Below are 19,795 nucleotides of genomic sequence, written 5' to 3'. Positions count from 1 at the left end.
CGCGCTGCGGTCTGGCGAGGCTGACTCACCTGGGAACCCCTGCAGGCGGGGTTCCCCCGGGCTTGGCCGTCCAGGCGCTGCAGCCCAGCGCCGGCCTCCCCGACACCGCGGCCGTGACGTCACGGCCGGGACTGGCCGTTGCCGCGAGACGGCCGCGTTCCGGTTCCGGTCGGTTACCCGGGAGACGCGGGTACACAGAAACGGATCCCGTCGGAGGCCGAGTCCTCGCCGCGGTCGCCCACTGCGCGGACTCGCGGGCTGGGCGCTGGCTAGCCGCGTCGCCGCGGAGCTGGTCCCGGGCAGACAGCGGCCGCGGGCGCCATGAGTCAGAGGCAGGTGTTGCAAGGTAGGGCCGGGGAGGGCGGGCCGCCCCGACGGGCTGACGGCGCGAGCACTAGCGACGCGGGCCGCTCCACCGAGTCTCTCTCCCCCAGTGTTCGAGCAGTACCAGAAAGCCCGGACCCAGTTCGTGCAGATGGTGGCGGAGCTGGCGACCAGACCCCAAAACATCGAGACTCTGCAAAACGCGGGTGAGCTCGACCCTCGCCCTTCGCGGGTCACCCCTTGCGCTGGACCCTCGGCCTGGCAGTACCCGTCGCCCCCGTCCTCTCCCAGCGCAGATCTGCGGTCGCTCATCCCCGCGCGCCCTGGCCCTGCCTCACCTCTCACAGCCCAGTGCCCTGGCCTTGCTTCGCCCGGGTCCAGGTCTCTCCTCTCCCCCAGCTTCTGGGCATCTCGCTCCCCTATCAGCTGAGGTTTTAGGGGAGGGGTGGAATGGGGACGGGAGGACCCCGTTCCTAATTTCCTCCTACCCACTGCAAAGACTGTGGAAGAATTCATTCTCCTTAGCAGGTCTTTGCAGGGTGAGTTCGAGAGGGCGAAGCTGCTAAAATGGTGTGAGGGGGGCTGATTTTCTTATTTCCATTTTCATTGCAATCAGGCCAGTTGTTAGGTTGCGTGGAGACCTTACGAAATGTCTGGAACTTATTTTACGTGGATGAGAATCTACCCTAATCAGATAGATCCGTTTTATCTGGGTGCCATTGCTTGTCATCCTGTCTTGACCACCTTTGATTTCCTCACAGTAAAGAAATTCCAAACTGTTTTACGCAGTATTTCTGTCTTGCATTAGTGAAAGAAAAATGATATGCTTGAATCTTTTCTTAGAGAAGACCAGACTTTGAGAATCCTTAGGGTGCTCTCATTCCACCCCCGCAGTCAGAAGTTAAGGGTGGGGTTGTGGGGGTAGGGGTGGGGAAGGATTTGCTTCTTATCTATCAACAGACATGGATAGAGGAGATAAAGGTGGCTCTCCTCTGTTTTTACGTCGTTTTGGATTAAAGATTTCACCACCATTTGAACTTTAAGTAACAATTTATCATTTCTATGTCATCAGAAATCTTGAATTTATAGGATGTGACTCTTTAAATTAACACATCATTAAAAAATAAATTGAGAACATATTGGCAAAGCAAGGATATAATGTTTACTCTGGGTTTTTTGAGGGAAATTACTATTACATCTATGTGGTAATTTCTTTTGTCACTGGGATTTTGATATTTATTCCTTGGGTCTTTTGGGGGAAGGTGTATTTAGAATAGAGAAAGTGTATTTTTAACCTTTAAAAAACATTTTAGTTTGAGATAATTATAGATTCACATGCAGTTGTATAGAATTATACAGACAGATTAGATTCCCTGGTACTCTTGTTTTAATTTCCCCCAATGTAAATACTTTACAAAACTGTAGCAATATATATCACAACCAGGATGTTGACACTCATAAAAATTCATTGAAATTATTCAAGTTTCCCCAATTGTATTTAAGTATTTGTGTGTGTGTTTCATTCTATACAATTTTATTCCATGTGTGTGAACCACCACCGTAGTCAAGATATAGAATACTTTTCATCATTACAAGGATTCCTTATGTTGTCCATTTATAACCACACTCACTTCCTGCCATCCCTAACTCTGGGAAACCATTAATCTCCATTTCTAAAAATTTTGACATGTCAAAACTGATAATTTTTTGTTCAGTAGTTGTTTCATGTAGTTTAATTTTCTTTATTCTCTCTGTGTGTGTGTGTGTGCGCTCGTGCATGAACATGCCCTCAGACTCCTCAAAGTACCCAGAACAATACTTTACACATAGTATTTCATATATATAAGCAAGTCTGTTAGGACATTGTACATTTTTAATATGCAGTTAGTTACTTTTGAAGTTTTTTTTTTTTTTTTCTCTCTCAGTCCTACTCAGTGTCCTTTGTGAATGGACACTATTTACAAAGACTTAATTTCTGGACAATATGTATACAGGCATATCAAAACTTTATTTTTAAAAAATTGGGAAAATAATTGATGTTATTTTAGAAATTTAATACTGAACTATATAACACTCAAGATATATAGTACCATCTTTTAGTATAATAATGCAAGTTACCTCTTTCTGTAAGAGTACAATAATAGAGTATGTAATGGGATTTATTTATCTATCTGTCCATCCATCTATCCTTTCTTTTTTTGAGACAGGTTTTGCTATATTGCCTAGTGTGGCCTCAAACCCCTGGGCTCAATTGACCTTCATGCCTCAGCCTATGAGTAGATGGAACCACCACACCTAGCTTATATTATGGAATTTAATTCACACTGGCAGGCTAAGTGATCACCAAAGTATAAGTGGGTTGAAATTGACATTCTACACTACGGTCTGGCTTGTGAAGAAATAGAATAAAAAAGGAATATAACAATGTTTTGAAATTGTTTTCCTTTGACTACTATCTTGATGGCATATTAAGATTTTTTCTTTTCCTGAGGAACTTATTTTTAAACTGATGTTTTCTAGATTCAATTTCAGCATTCCTTTAGTAATTTTAAATAGAGACCGATCATGAATATACTCACATATTTATTCTTTTAATTAAAAATAATCTGCAAGTTTATAATGTAAGCTTTTCTTTCTTGTCAATGGACTTAACCATTCAAATAGTTTATTCTTTTAAAATTACTATGGATTTAAAAATGCTTTTGAATGAGCCACAATGTGTGTGTATCAATTATATATTATAATCAAGCTTTTTTTTTTTTTTTAGGCAAGTGCCTTCATTTTGGTAATGTACCAATGCATTTTACTCCTGACTTTGACATATTTTTTTTCCCTCCTTTTCCCCCTAATATACTGTTTAAGTAAACATGTATCTCGGATCCAGTATAACATGGAAAATGCTTTCAATGTAGACATCATGATTAAACAATAATTATCTTAAGAATTTTGAATCATTGTATGTAAAAGAACTATTAAAGCTGAATATTATCAAAGGGGTTCATTGCATTTTTAATTTCCAGTGTTTTTCATTGTGTTTTTGATGTGCTAATGAGAGAATTTGCCTTATTTAATACTTATTTACCAAAGCAAACAAAATGTTGCAGGATCTGTTCTTTAGAGAGTTTGGAAAATAATAAGTTGATTTCTAAGTCAAAATTTTTACTCCGGAAAACTGTGTACAAATGTCTATAACCTTGAATTTTTCTCCCTCATTGAAGTTCATTCCTTCTAAATCAAAAGAACACATATAAAAAAAGATTAAAATGTTTAATGTTTGTTATAATATCTCTTTATGTACCCTCAAACCCTGTATGTTTGAACCATTACATCTTGTAGCTATTTAAAAATGAATTTTGATACTTCCTTTCTCTGAATAATCAGCAACACATGACTACAGTAGTAGAGACAATACATTGTTACTTTAACCAATTGTAAAATTTCAGCAATTGGAGGTAGTTGGTCAGTTTTAAAATATAAGAAACATGTTTTGTGGCATATTGGAATACCAGGCCCCTCTGAGGTCTGTTTAGGAGGTCTTCTAAAGTAAGCTGAATAAATTCCAAAAAATTATTTTTAAACTGCTTAGCTACATAAACTTTTTCTGAACCAACTATTTATATAAATGGGGGGTAAAGTTCTATAATATTTTACATATAACCTATAAAAAGCAGTAAAACATGGCAAATCAGTACTTATACACATTTTTAGAAGACTAGGAATACAGAAGTATGTACAAAATTTTTAAATATGCTGCTGTATGAGGTTGTTGTGCTGACTGAGGCAATTAGTAGGTTCAGAATTTAAGAAAATAACAAATACACATTGTTGATACAAGTGATTTTTAAATTGCAGGTATCTGGAGCAGGGCAAAAATCTTCAGATTATTTAATACTTTGATAATCTGTGAGAAGGAAAAGCTCCTAGTTAGCATTTATAATGTATTTAAAACATACCTTGCTATGTACCTGTACCATGATTCTTTTATAAAACATGCTGTACTAAAGGATATTGCAGCTGAAAATTATCAGTGACTTTAAAAAACTTAACCAATCATTTGATGTGTTTTGTCAATATAAAAGGAGTCTTAAAATTGTGAATATAAAAGATAATTAATTCAAAGCACTAACTTTTTCTGAAAGATAGGGATAGAGAAGTTTGTTACTTATTTTTAAGTGGAAAACATTCCAGGGAGCTGTAAAAAATTATGAATTTGTAGCTAGATGTGGTGGTACACACCTGTAATCCCAGCAGCTGGAGGCTGGAGCCCAAGTTCAAAACTAGCCTGAGCACCTTAGGGAGGCCCTAAGCAACTTAGACCCTGTCTCAAAATGAAAAATTAAAAAGGGCTGGGGATATGGGTCAGTGGTTAAATGCCTCTGGTTCAGTTCTTGATAAACAAAAAAACCTAAAAATATGTCTTAAAAACCAAAGATTTTTCAGAATTTTTTTGCAGTGTTCCAAACTACTGCTCCTTGATGGATATTTATCTGTTTTATTATTTAAGCATTGGACATAGTAGAAGATAATAGAGCAAGGGCTAGGATCTCAGTGTATTCTTAACAAAAATTAATCAATTAAAAAATAATCCAAGCTATAAGTGAGTCATAAATAGAAGGTGAGGCCTAGAAATTGCAAGTTTTGTGGGTTAAATTTAAATGTTGTGGGGCTGGGGCTATGGTTCAGTGGCAGAGTGCTTACCTAAAATGTGTGAAGCACTGAGTTTGATCCTTAGCACCACATAAAAATAAACAAAGGCGTTCTGTCCATCTATAATTACAAAAAAATTTTTTTTAAATTTAAATGTTGTGAGTTTATTTTTTTCAAAAATGTTTGAATAATTACCTAAGTATTCCATAATTCCACTTTACATTTGACTGTTCTTTCAGTGCCTTTGTGCTTCTGCCTGGAACTTTTCCTTATACTTCTTTCTCTTAACTAAATTCTAACCATACTTTATGGCTCTTTTTAGATATTGATTACCCAGGGAAGACTTCCCTGAACTCTCACAGTGAGTTAAGTTGCTGGATGTATGCTTCCCTTGCATCTTGTATTTCTCCTTCATAGTACTTAGCACAATTAAAATTAGTTTCTATTTTGCCACCCCCACCCCACCCTCCACAGTGGTGCTGGAAATTTAGGCAAGCATTTGATTACTGAGTCACATCCCTAGCCCAAAATTACTTAGTTTATGTTTTCTTCAATAACTATACATTCAATGCATAGCATAATTCTTTTTCTTTTTGGCAGAACTAGGGATTAAACCCAGAGCCTTCTTGCATGCTAGGCAAGTGTTCTACCACTGAGATAAAGCCCAGCTCTTTTTGAATTTTTATTTTGAGACAGAGATTTGCTGAGTTGCCTAGGTTGGCCTGGAACTTGTGATCCTTCTGCTTCAGCCTCTTAAGGAGCTGGGATTACTACCACATCCAGCTCACTCCTAGTATCACAATTTTTTATTTTTTATTTTTGGCACCAGGAATTGACCCTGGGGGTGCTTAGTCACTGAGCCACATCCCTGGCCCTTTCTGAGACAGGGTTTCACTAAGTTGCTTGGGATCTTGCTAAATTGCTGAGGCTGATTTTGAATTTAGATCCTCCTGGCCTCAGCCTGCTGAATCTGGGATTAAAGCCACAAGCACCCCCCTCCTCTCACAACATCTAGCATAATTCTAAGCAGAGAATAGGTGTTCAAAATATTTAAATAGGATAAAGGAAGGATTAATTATTTTTGCTTTCATATGTCTTAAAAATTAGATTCTTATAATAGCTCAGGTGAATAAAGTAGTATGGATATTTAAACCCAAAGAACATTTGTCAGGGGCCCTCATCATAAAGTAAGTTAGTTAGAATCATTTTTTTTCCCCTTCCAAAGAAAACTCTTCATTCTGTAACCAATCCCCACAAGTATTCAGTGAGGCCTAGCACTGTACTGGGTACACTAGACTAAGTATAAATACAAAAGTGTATTTATATACTTATCTATATAAATTGCAGTTCCTGCCAATTTCAGGAGTACAATCTAAATGTTTTTCAGGAATTACTCTGTGGTTAAAAATCAAACCTGGACTTACTACCAGTATTACAATATAATGCTTTATCCACATTTACTATGGCATGAATATTTTTCCTTTTATAACTTCATTGTTATCAATAAAAAAGGTTTACTTTGTGTGTGTGTGTGTGTGTGTGTGTGTGTGTGTGTGTTGCTAGGGATTGAACCCAGGGCCTTGTGTATGGGAAGCAGGCACTCTACCAACTGAACTATGTCCCTAGCCACCAAGGTTTACTTTTGCTAAAATTCATCTTATATCCCCTTGTCTATAATTTGAATCATATATATATATATACACATACATATGTATACATATGTATATGTGTATATATATACACACACATGTATATATATACACACATGTGTATGGGAAGCAGGCACTCTACCAACTGAACTATGTCCCTAGCCACCAAGGTTTACTTTTGCTAAAATTCATCTTATATCCCCTTGTCTATAATTTGAATCATATATATACACACACATGTATATATATATATATATATATATATATATATATATATATATATATATTATTTTTTAGTTGTACACAATAATTTTATTTTTTTACATGTGGTGCTGAGGATTGAACCCAACACTTCGCAGGTGTTAGGCAAGTGCGCTTTCTACCTCTACTGCTGAGCCACAACCTCAGCCCCTCAAGATTTTTTTTTAAAAAAGGAATTTTAGAACTTTAGTGGAAGTATTTAGATACAAATGTGACCAATTGTTGTCTGGACAAAAGAGCTCTAGACTGAATGAACTTAGCTAGTCTCATTCTTATGAATATTCGGAGACAATAAAGCATACAACCACTTCCAAACAGTTCCTAAAATGTTCCTATCATCCAGAGAAGGGGTCAGGGCCAGGGAGTGTAATCTAGACAAGTGATGTTTTTCACAGAAGATTTAGTACCAAATGGGGGACAATACCAAGGGTGGTCAGGAGGGAACTTCTTCCCCAAGATTAACCTTTTGATGCTCACAAACTCTCACAGCTCACAAGTGCAAGGTCCTGGGAACAGAAACTAGCCAATAGCCTAAGGTGAACTAAGACAGTTGTACATGGTAATGACTCCATATAGGGGTGACTCTCCTGCTTTGTGTAGAACATTCTGCACATAGCAGGGAACTGGGTTCAGCAGCCTTGGGGCCTAAAACCTGGAGCAGTAGCAGTAACACCAGAACATGAAAGCAACATCCCCTCAGTTCTTCAACTTGACCCTCAGCCTCCCTCCACTGTGGACGAGGGAGCTTTAGGAAAGAGCCTTGGCTGCTAAAAGGGTGTCCAGATAATGGAAATGGGCAGATAATGGAAAGAATTAGCCTAAGGAAAGGATGGATAATTTTCTAGTGTTACAGCATCTTGATACTCTAACAAAGAAATCACTGATTTCTTTAAAGCATGTTAAATCATGAAGTCTGGGCTAAAGTAGAAGGTAAGGTAAACATCCCAATCTGATCTTCTTTGCAGTCTAGTAAGCAAGTGCCTTTTCTTCTTGAGGATCATTTGCTTTAAAGCACTCAGAAGTGAGCTGCTAACATTGGCAGTAATGGTAAAGAATGACAATTCATTTGTTCCTTCTTACAAAATGAGGGCTCCACGTATGCAGAGATGCCAGACCCAGGACAGAAACTAGACCTGTCTATACTCTTCTCCAACTTCCTCATCTTTCCATCCTGAAGACCACTTTGGCTGTTGTGCACCAGGGAGCCCTAAGGATTCCTGCATCAATTACAAAAATCATCAAAATATTGAAATGGAAGGTAGCATTTAAAACATAACATAGGTTTCCTTAAAATGTAATACTGGTTTTCTTATAGCATGTATAGACACAATGTGAGAAAACTGCCTCCACTCCCAGTCACACAGCCACCAAGGCTCCTCACATGTGCACATGTACACAGAGGAGGCCAGCTGGCTTTGCCATGAAGCAGGGGGGATAGACTGCTTCGGGTCATTCTTGGTTTTTAAGCTGGTTGGAGATCCAGTCCAGACCTTCATAAAGCCCAGTTCCATTAGCAGCACAAGTAGCCTGAACATTCTAGTTTCTTTGGTAGGGGGAGTGTACACTGACCTTGTCCAGGATCTCTGCTGCATTCATGGCATTGGGAAGATCCTGTTCATTTACAAACACCAATAAAACTGCATCTCTTGAGTTCATCTTCTGTTAATACTCTGGTTAGTTCTTCCCAGGACTCATTGACCATCTCTGTTATTATTGTCAACCACAAAAATCAGACCTTGAGGGTTGGGAGGGGGCATGGGACAAATGGAGGAACTTTGATTTGGCAAAAGGGAGGGGAGGGAAGGGAGGGGCCATGGGGCCAGGGAAGATGGTGGAATGAAATGGACATCATTACCCTAGGTACATGTATGACTGCACATATGGTGCTATGCTACATCGTGTACAACCAGAGAAATGAAAAGTTGTGCTGCAATTGTGTACAATGAATTAAAATGAATTCTGCATTTAAAATTTAAAAATTAATTAATTAAAAAAATCAGATCTTGGATGTTCTAGAAATAATGTCATCACAAAGTTCTGATTTTGTCCTGACTACCAAAATTCCAGACTGTAAGCTGTAATTTTTTTTTTTTTTAATTCTATTGTCTCCACATTGAAGCCTATTGTAGGGGTGGTAGTCACAATCTCTTTCAGCTTCACTTTATACAGGATAGTGGTTTTACCAGCCACATCCAAAGCCACCATAAGAATTCATATCTCTTTGTTTCCCAAATAGATTTTTAAACAGCAATTTAAAAATGTTCCCCATTGTAATTTAATTCTATAACCTGTCACTGCTTAGAATTCATTTCTTAATTGCTACTGATCTTGTGCTCTTTCTACTTTGTTTTCTAAGTATTAGAAAATCATTTTTATGTGGCTCTAGAAATTTCTAATAAACTTTGATATTAACTGTTAAAACAAATTCTCTCTTTGGGTAACTGGATAACCAGTGGCTATCCAATAATTGTGAAACTTGGTGGGCTTTGAGGTCTCCTTATGGACCATCACAAGAATTTGAGTGGAGGGCAGATGTGGAAAACATTAATTGCCAAATCTCTGCAGGTGTGAGGGAGTGGGAGTAATATTTAGGGTTTAAGCCAACCTCATAGCCCTAGAGAACTTCAGGCTTCTGCACCTCCTAAGAAAAGTCTTATCAAACCAGAAGCTTTTGAAAAGAAGATCTGTAATCCCTGGGGAGTTGAGAATCAAGATAGTACTTCAAAGGATTGTGGGACTAGAAGCCCTCTGGGATCAAGGAGAATTCAGAAAAGACTTATTCTGAGCCCTGGGCTTGTTCATTCAGCTGCTCTGTGGTTTACTGACTTTCTCTCTCCCTCTCCCTCTTCCTTTTTTTTCCCCCCTCTCCCTCTCTTTCTTTATTTTTTAATACTTGGGATCAAATCCAGGACCTTGATCATATCCAGCAAGCATTCTACCATTGAGCTGCACCCCCATCACTTTTTCAATTTTACTTTGAGGCAGGGTCTCACTAAGTTGCCCAGTCTGGCCTTGAACTTACTTAGCCTCCCAAGTAGCTGGAATTATAGGTGTGTACCACAGCACTCAGCTAAAAATAGATTTGTAAATTAATTGCCTCCCAAATATTTCCTCTTTGAATATTATGTATAGAAGCTTCTTGGAATAGGTAATCCTTTTGGTACAGCCTATTTACCTTCTGTGATGCCTCATTCTTAGACATTCTTATTTTCTGTGTTCCTTAAAGCTTTAGGAATTTGTGGTAATAGTGTTATTCATGTATCTGACATCTTATACTAAAAAAGAAAATCACCATGGACACATTATTTTAACTACAATATATATTATTTTCTTCCTTTTTTTCTTTTTCTTTTTTATTTTTTGGTGTGTGTGTGTGTGTGTGTGTGTGTGTGTGGTTGGGGATTGAACCCAGGGCCTTGTGCATGCCAGGTAAGCACTCTACCAATTAAGCTATAGCCCCAGCCCAGTTAACTACAATATGTCTGAAAGAGAAAATTACACATTAATTTTCACAGTTGGTTCATTCATCATTTAGCAAATATTTATTGTGTATCCATATACCAGAGGGAAGCTTAGATGCTGATCATACCAACCCAAAAGCAATCCCTGTCCTTAAGTAGCTTATTTGCTGGTGGATGGATGGACGAAAAGTTGTGCTGCAATTGTGTACAATGAATTAAAATGCATTCTGCTGTCATATATACCTACTTAAAATTAAAAATTTAATTAATTAAAAAATCAGACTTTGGGTGTTCTGGAAATAATATCGACACAAAGTTCTGATTTTGTCCCTATTTATATGAAGGGCACCTAACTCAGGATTTAGGAATGAGGGGACACATCTAGGAGTAGATATTATCTCTGATGAATTCCCTAGGAGCTAGTCAGATGAAACAGTATCCAGGTAGAGAGAACAGTAAACAAAAACAGGAGTAGGAAAGGGTAAGGTTTAGATGTGGTTGGAGCTTGGGGTACTATATAGGGCAAAGGGGAATATAGTGAGTTGTGGTTGGAGAGGAAAACAGTCCTAATCGTCAAGGACCTCCTCTTATGAAGTTTGCATTTCTCTTGAAATATATGAAAAGCCCTTGAAGGGTTTAAGTCAGAGAATAATTAAAACACATTTTGTGTTTAGAAAAATGATTTTAGGGTTGGGGATGTAGCTCAGAGGTAGTGCTTACTTAGCATATGTGAAGCTCTGGGTTCCATCCCATTATCCCCCACTCCCACCAAAAAAAGGGGAAGATGATTTTAGCAACTGTGGAGAATAATTTGGAGGGGAGTTAAGACAGGATCGGGAAGACTGGATTTCCATTTTTTTTGCTATAGCAGTCATGTTGGATAAAAGATGTTAAAGCGGGTAAATTCAGCAGGATTTGACAATTTAGGAGAAGGGAACAGAGACAGGTATGGAGAGAGATGAGTTCAAGATGACTCTCAGGCTTCTGGTTGCTTGGACATATCAATACTTTTCCTTAATAGACAAAGGGGATACAAAAAGCAAGGGAAATAATGATTCATTCTTTAACATTGTTAAAGTTGCAACGTGAACATGGATGTAGCAGTGTCCCTATAGTGTGCTCTTTTTAGGTCTTTAGGGAATAGACTGAGTAGGGGAATAGCTGGATCAAATGGTGGTTCCATTCCGAGCTTTCCAAGAAATCTCCATACTGCTTTAAAAAATGTGGCATTTATACACAATGGAGTATTACTCTGCATTAAAAAATGACAAAATCATAGAATTTGGAGGGAAATGGATGGCATTAGAGCAGATTATGCTAAGTGAAGCTAGCCAATCCCTTAAAAACAAATGCCAAATGTCTTCTTTGATATAAGGAGAGTAACTAAGAACAGAGTAGGGACGAAGAGCATGAGAAGAAGATTAACATTAAACAGGGATGAGAGGTGGGAGGGAAAGGGAGAGAAAAGGGAAATTGCATGTAAATGGAAGGAGACCCTCAGGGGTATACGAAATTACATACAAGAGGAAGTGAGGGGAAAGGGGGAAAAATATAAGGGGGAGAAATGAATTACAGTAGAGGGGGTAGAGAGAGAAGAGGGGAGGGGAGGGGGGAGGGGGGGATAGTAGAGGATAGGAAAGGCAGCAGAATACAACAGACACCAGAATGGCAATATGTAAATCAATGGTTGTGCAACTGATGTGATTCTGCAATCTGTATACGGGGTAAAAATGGGAGTTCATATCCCACTTGAATCAAAGTGTGAAATATGATATATCAAGAACTATGTAATGTTTTGAACAACCTACAATAAAAATTAATTAAAAAAAAAAGTTGCAATGTGTCTGAGATTCCCACATGCCAGTGACTGGTTAGCTTTGGATTCAGAGGGCCTTTAAAGCTCAGGGAGAGAATCTAGCTGGAAAGAAAGATTTGGGTTTGTGGAACTTACATGTTCATTTGAAAACTATACAAAAAGTCCATTAAATATTTTCTTATGTAATTATAAACATGTAAGTTTCAGTCATTTTATCAAGAGAATAATGTGAATTTAATTTGGAAAAGCTTTTTTTTTTCTTTGCAGTGCTAGGAATTGAACCTAGGGTCCCACACATGCTAGACAGGTATCCTACCACTGAACCACACCCCCAGTCCTGGAGATGTGTTCTCTACATTCTCACTAATTTAAAATCTCAGCAATAGATGGTAACAGTTAAGTGTGAGAAAGTTTACCATAAAAATGAATGGAGCTGTTATTTAAAACAGTAATCATGGAAAGAAACTACAACTTTAATATGCATTCTAAATCTGGCACATAAACCAGTTTTCATTGATAAATGGCTGTGATTGACAGTGAAAGAAGAAACAGAAGAACACAGACTCTGAAAGTATGGGTAGTTTCTACCTCATAGTATTGACTTGAAACAAGGATTAAGGGGGTTAATATTTGTAAATTTCTTAGTAGAGGGCCTGCACATGAGGCATATAACATAAGTGTTAAATAAGTAAATTCAAACTGTGCTTTCTTTCTTGCCTTTTAAGAAGCGTTGCTAGATGCCCAGTGAGAGTCAGGAGTCTCTGTCCCAGTTGTGTTAGTCTTTCAATGATGAACAACTGAATGCTGAATCTTCAAGCAAAATTCAGAAGATTACTATAGCTGATAAGAATGATATAAAATATTATATTATATATATATAATATTCTCCATAGTATTTTTTGAATTAATTATCATTACTGTTGAATTCTATGTAAAAACACTATTTTTTTATGATTCTGACCCTTTAAATAAATTACAAGACCTTATATATGTTATCAGGGATATAACATCTTAAATCATAATTGACTTTGTGGTTATTCTGCATTATCAGTTTTGTCAACAGATCAAACCCATTTTGCCTCTGAGCTTAGATGATATAGTTCCTTCTGGTTGGCACACTCTTCAGTCCTTCCCCTTTCCACACCCTCCAATTTTTTCATGGGGCATGTCTGCTGGAGAGTCTTCGGATCTCAACTTTAATGTCATTTCTCCCCCAGATTGCCTCCCCCCTCCCATCTTCCTCACAGCTTGGGTTGGACAGTTTGTTGTATGTTGCAGGGTACCTTCTACTTCTACAGTTGCATGCCTCATATATTTTGGGGATTGTTTCTCACAACTCCTTTGTAAGTTCCTTGATATCAAGGACAATTGTTTACAATACTTTGTATATTCTTTTTTTTTTCAATATTTTTTTGTAGTTGTATTTTGTAGTTTTGTACCTGTTCATTTTTTATGTGGTGCTAAGAATCAAACCTAGTGCCTCATACATGCTAGGTAAGTGCTCTGCCACTGAGCCACAACCCCAGCCCTGTATATTCTTAATATAGGTTTCTTGATCTTAGCGAAAAGGCCGAGAAGCGATTGATATAGGTTTCTTGAATGAATTATTAATTCCATAGTAATCATAAATTAAAAGGTAAAAAAAAATCTATGTATTTTTTTCAAGGAAGATATACAAATGGCAATAAACATATGAAAAGATGCTCAATAGTAGGGGAAATGCAAGTTAAAATCATATGAGGTGGCATGTGGGCCTGTAGTCCCAGTTGTCCAGAAGGCTGAGGCTGAAGAATTATGAATTAAAGGCCAGTCTTGGCAGCACAGGAAGATTCTATTAATTTAAAAGAATAGGAGGCTGGGAGTGTAACTTAGGGGTAGAGTACTTACCTAGCATCAGGTTAAATACCTGGCACTACAAAAATAAATGAATAAACTTAAATAAAATTTAACAAAACACAATGAGATACCAGTGAATGTTCACTGGGATGGAGTTATAGAAAAACCAAACTAAACCAAGAAATAAAAGTTGATGAGGTAAAGAAATTGGAACTTTGGTGCTTTGCATTGCTGTTGGAAATGTAAAATCACTATGGAAAACAATTTGGCATCCCTCAAAAAGCAAACCTAGAATTATCCTATGATCCCATGAAATAAGCGAGACAAAAAGGGACAAATACTGTACAATTCCACTTAAATGAAGTACTTAGAATAGGAAAATAACAGAGACAGAAAAAAGAGTAGAGGGTACCAGAGGCTGAGGGGAAGGGAAATGGAGAGTTATTGTTTAATGGGGTGTAGAGTTTCTGTTAGGAATGAAAAAATGTTCTGGAAATAGATATTGGTGATGGTTGTACCATATTGTGAAAAGTATTTAATGCCACTAAGTTTACACTTAAAAATTGTTAAGCTAATAACCTTTGTTATTTGTATGTTTTACAACAATAAAGAAATAAAATGGAAAAGTTTAAACAAAATAAAGCAGGTAAGAGGCAACAATAGATCTTTTCTGTTTTTCCTTTTATTTATTTATTTTTTTGGTACCAGGGATTGAACCTCCGAGGGTACTTAACCACCAAACCATATCCCCAGTCTTTTTTATATTTTATTTTGAGACAGAGTCCCACCAACTTACCTAGGGCCTTGCCAAGTTGCTGAGGCTGGCTTTGAACTTGCAATCCTCTTGCCTCTACCTCCCGGATTACAGGCATGAGCCACAGCACCAGGCTCCTTTTTTATTTTATTTTATTTTTTTTTAATTATTATTTTTTTTAGTTATGGGCGGACACAACATCTTTCTTTGTATGTGGTGCTGAGGATCGAACCCGGGCCGCACGCATGCCAGGCGAGCTCGCTACCACTTGAGCCACATCCCCAGTCCTCCTTTTATTTTTAAGATGGGCTTTTTGAACATTGCCCAGGCTGGCCTTATGCCCTCGGGCTCAAGCAATTCTTCTGTTTCAGCCTCATGAGCACCTGGGACTGAAGGTGCACACTATCTTGCCCAGCTCAAGAAATCTTTGCTATGATTTAAGTAGACCAAAAGCCCAGTTTGCACATATTTTTAAAAATATTAAAAATGTTTATTACAAAGGTACTTTTCAAGGTTAATATGGTACAATTGGAAAAATTCAAAGAACTATAATTGTAGATACTTGTCTTTAAAGGATCAAAGTTGAGATGTTAAATGTTTTCATAAAACAGCAGATTGAGATAAAAGATGTATAAATTATATGCATATAATATAAGAATGAATGGGTTATTTTTTGTCATTGAAAATGGTTAACATTTTCTTCCTTTTGATTTCTATATGCCATTGGCAGCAAAATCAAGGTTATTTAGACTACATTATATTAAAAGGAATTAAAGAGTTATGATTTCTTTGAGGTTATTTTGTAATCTCCACTAGATTATTAGTTTCTTGACATTAAGTGCTGCCTATATATTTCTGTTTCTTGCCACTTGGTTAAACCTGACGTATTTTTTGAGTGAATAACTATATAAACAGCAAGGTTATTTGATTTTTTTTTGTATAACTAAATTGCAATGTAAGTATTAGAAGCAATGTTCCTAATATTGCTTTAAAAGAACAACAACAACAAAAAAATAGAATAGGAACTCAAAGTGACAATGTGTGTGCGCACACACACACGTTTGTGTGTTTGTGTGTGTGTGTGTGTGTGTGTGTGTGTATGTATGGGGGGATTTAAAGATTATCTTTAGGTTAAATTCCAAAAATGTTTTCACATCAGTTTATTTGTTTTCATAGAGTAGGCAGAATTATCTTATAGATACTAGAGTACAGTATATGAATTTTTGTCTTATTTTTATTTTTTGCAGTGCTGGGGATTGAACCTAACTCATAGATGCTAGTTGTTGATGGACCTTTATTTTATTCATTTGTGGTGAATAAAATGTGGTGCTGAGAATCAAACCCAGTGCCTCATATATGCTAGGCAAGCGCTCTACCACTGAGCTACAACCCCAGCCCCCAAACCTCTGAATTCTTATTTTTAATATTGGATATATTGTTAGTATATGTTTGGATCTTCAGTGGAGATTCTAAAGATGTCATTAGCTCCTCACTAAAGGCCTTTTCTGATATTATAGCAACTATTCAGGTTTCTGTTATTTATGGACTTTAAATTTTTATGCTTGCACTTACTGTGGACTGGATTCCTAATGAACAGACAGGTAAGGAAAAATTTCTTTCTATGTGTTGCTGCTTTATTCTCTCTTTTTCATTCTCTTTTTCTTTTTTTCATTTAGTCATCATTTTTATGCAGTTCCTTTTGTATTTTTAGGACAAATCTATAATTAGAATAACAGTTTCCATCCTCAATTTGTGTAAGAGGTAAGAACATGTCCCCTTTTAGAGAAAAAAAAGCACCTGGGGACTGACAAGTATGAAGCACTGAGAGGCAATTGAAACTAGACATTTGGAGTAGTATTTTTGAGAATTTATTTTTTTCTCCAATAAAAATGACCTGATTCAAGACCAGTTATCTATCTATCTATCTGTGCTGGGGACTGAATCCAGGACACTAGACAAGTGTTCTACCACTCAACTATACTCTCAGCCCCAAGGTCATTTATTGAATAAGGTTATTCAAACAAAAATATTGCAAACCGACACATTAGCTTTTATTTTTTTATAAGTTTGGAGATTTAAAATTTTTTTTAGAATTTACATTTTGCTTCCATTTAAACTAAGGAATATAGAGCAGAAGTATTGACAAGAAGCCTAACTTTGATACTGGATATAGGATTAGAAGGTAAAGAATTATGATTTGTTCTCTTTTATGAGCCAGATGTAGTAGAGAATGGAGAAAATATGTGAAGAAAGATTCTTTTGGTTATATGGACTGGTGAAATACCATTATAGGGGACAAAATATTTTCTTCTAAATTGTAAACTGAAAATTTACAAAATTGGGAGACTTATAATAAATTAGCTAAATACTATAATAAACACTGAGAATTGACTATTATAATTTCAGATAAATTAATTCATTCTTTATATTCTTAACAGTTCAAAGTTTTTGAGATTTCAGGACACAATACAATATGAATACCCAGTATAAATTGATTTCAAAATTATATTTCAAAATATAATAAAGCACTGCTTTCACATAAATGTATCAAGTGGGAAAACAAAACAAAATACAGAAACACCAGAATCATCTAAGGAAAATAACATGAAACATAATTGTGATTTTTTTTAACCTTTATTTATTTATTTATTTATTTTTATATGGTGCTGAGGATCGAACCCAGTGCCTTACACATGTGAGGCAAGTGCCCTATTACTGAGCTACCACCCAGCCCAATTGTGATTCTTTTCATATTTTTTTGCCTCATTAGTGCATTCATTATGAAACTTTAAATATGTTTATGAATTTAGCTTTTCTCTTTAGAGTACTGATCTTTCTTACTTGAAAGGGTGTATGTCCATTATAAAAAAATAAAGGACATCAATGACAACAAATACAACTCAATTCCAAAATGAGCAAAGGTGTTGAATTGTATTTCTCCAACAAAGACATACAAATGGCCAAGAATCACACAAAAGGATACTTAGCAGCATTGCTGGGGAAATGCAAATCAAAACCACATGAAATACCACTTCACACACATTAGGATGAGTATTATTTTTTTTTAATGGAAAATAACAGTTGTTGGTGAGGATGTAGAATAATTGAACCCCTGGTATTTTGCTGGTGGAAAAGTAAATGGTGCAGCCACGTAGAAAAGAGTTTGGTGGTTGTTAGGTGGTGATGGTTATATGGATTGCAAATGACCACTGAATCATACATTTAAAAAGGGTCAAAATGGTGATTTTATGTTATTTATGTTTTACCATGTAAGACTGCAACAAAAAGTAATAAAGCAAACTACAAATTGTTTTACACCCAACTTTCCAGAAAAACTTTTGTCAACATTTGCTAGTTATTCTAATACATTATTCAGTTTTAAACATTTGTTGTGAGATTGAGATTTTAGAAACTCCATTTAAAAGAGATGGATAATACTATAAACAATATTCATGAGCATTAGGTTAGTTTTCTGTGAGCTATGACCCAAGAGTGAACAGGAGCCCTCCTACCCAGAGTTAACCAACCTGCGTGGGATCCACACTTCAATGGTGGCTTTATAGAAGATGATCTAATCTGGCCAACTTGGATATAAAAATGGAGATCAATGAAACTGGAAACTAGAAAAAGCCACAGATCACATCTTAAATTTATTGGTGATAAATGCGGTTGTTTTCTGCTTATGTTATTTGGTAGTACTGTTTCTTTAATTGTGGTGTGATCTTAGATGTTATTATAGTTATTATAAATGTTTCTTTTTATTCTATTCAATGTTTCTGTATGGAACACAAAAAAGTATATTGGTGATATTTACTTTTATATATCAGTGGGATATATTTTTAAAGAAAAGATGTAATGACATCAAGTTTAATAAACTGGTGTAAATTAAGTAAAGTTTAGAAAATCAAGGGCACTTTGTTCCATTTAGAATTCTGTCATTACCTTTCTTGTAACCTTAGGCTCAAACAGCATCATTAAAGCAGAAAATTGTAATTGACTATTTTTCAGGCTTTATAACAAGGCAAGGTTGATATAAAGAGCTGGAATAGCCAGCAAAATAACCAAAATGCAATTATTATTGATCTCCCTCTCTCCTTAATTTTCAATACATATTATTTATTTAATAATGATCTATAAAGAATGTTAAATTCTAGCCTTGCACTACCATTTACTAATTGTGTGACAATTTACTGCTCTCAGCTTTAATTTCCTATCCTATCAGTAAAACAGACATAGTAATGGGGCCTATTTCATAGGTTTGTTATGAGGATTAAGTGAATTAATATGGAAAAAAGTCCTTAGAACAATGTATGCATATAATAAGTGCTGGATAGCTATAAGCTACTTTCATTATTCAATCCTAGGGTGAATGCTATGAAAGCTGGTGATACGTTATACTTATCTAAAGGAATTTACTTGGAGGTAGTAGTACTCTTCATGAGTACAAGATCCAAGCAAAATGGCCCTCCAAGCTGCCCATGCTCTGAGATAGATCCTGATAAACTTTCTGTAATAAACTATAAATTAAGTTGGAATAAGAGAAAAGACTAAATGGAAGGCTTCATTGAGAATAAAGGACGTGGGGACTTACAAGTCCCTCCTGTTTCCTGCCTATGAGGTACTAGGCATTACACCCTATACAACTTTCTCTGCATTCCTCATGACAACCCTATCAGGTCACATAACTATTTATGAGTTGAATCAGATTTTCAATTTTTTAAAAAATGTTTTCATTGGTGCATTATAGTTTACATAAACATAAATGCACAGGACACTTTGCTCATTCTTAGTCCCCAGTACTTCCCCTTTCCCTTCTCTCTTCCCTCCCCCTTCCCCTTCCTTTACTCTAGCGGTCTTCTATTTATTTATTCTTTTCTTAACTGGTAAAAGTGGAATTCATTGTGATGTATTCGTACATGCATATAGCATAATTTGCTCAATTTCATTACACAGTTGTTCCTCTTACCCACCCCCCTTCCCCTCAATCCCCTTCAGCTCTGCTGTTCATCTTTTGTTTTGAGATTCAAACTCTAACTCCAAAGCCTTT

General features: G+C 36.6%; 1 protein-coding gene and 1 pseudogene across 1 annotated transcript in view; one reads left to right on the top strand and one right to left on the bottom strand.

The window, feature by feature from the left end:
* The first annotated feature begins 215 nt into the window (after positions 1-215).
* The window catches only part of Spag6 (sperm associated antigen 6), a 64,618-nt gene continuing 45,038 nt past the window's right edge, over positions 216-19,795 (top strand). Inside the window, exons 1-2 of the mRNA XM_076831648.1 lie at positions 216-346; positions 435-530. Of these exons, the coding sequence (XP_076687763.1) occupies positions 322-346; positions 435-530 (121 nt within the window). The 5' untranslated portion in view covers positions 216-321. The remainder of the gene's footprint in view (positions 347-434; positions 531-19,795) is intronic.
* LOC143379375 (ADP-ribosylation factor 2-like) lies at positions 8,331-9,150 on the bottom strand (annotated as a pseudogene).

The sequence above is a fragment of the Callospermophilus lateralis genome, chromosome 13 (genome assembly GCF_048772815.1).
Source record: "Callospermophilus lateralis isolate mCalLat2 chromosome 13, mCalLat2.hap1, whole genome shotgun sequence".
Lineage (NCBI taxonomy): Eukaryota > Metazoa > Chordata > Mammalia > Rodentia > Sciuridae > Callospermophilus > Callospermophilus lateralis.
Note: the sequence above shows the minus strand (reverse complement) of the source record. Positions and strands in the feature narration are given on the sequence as shown.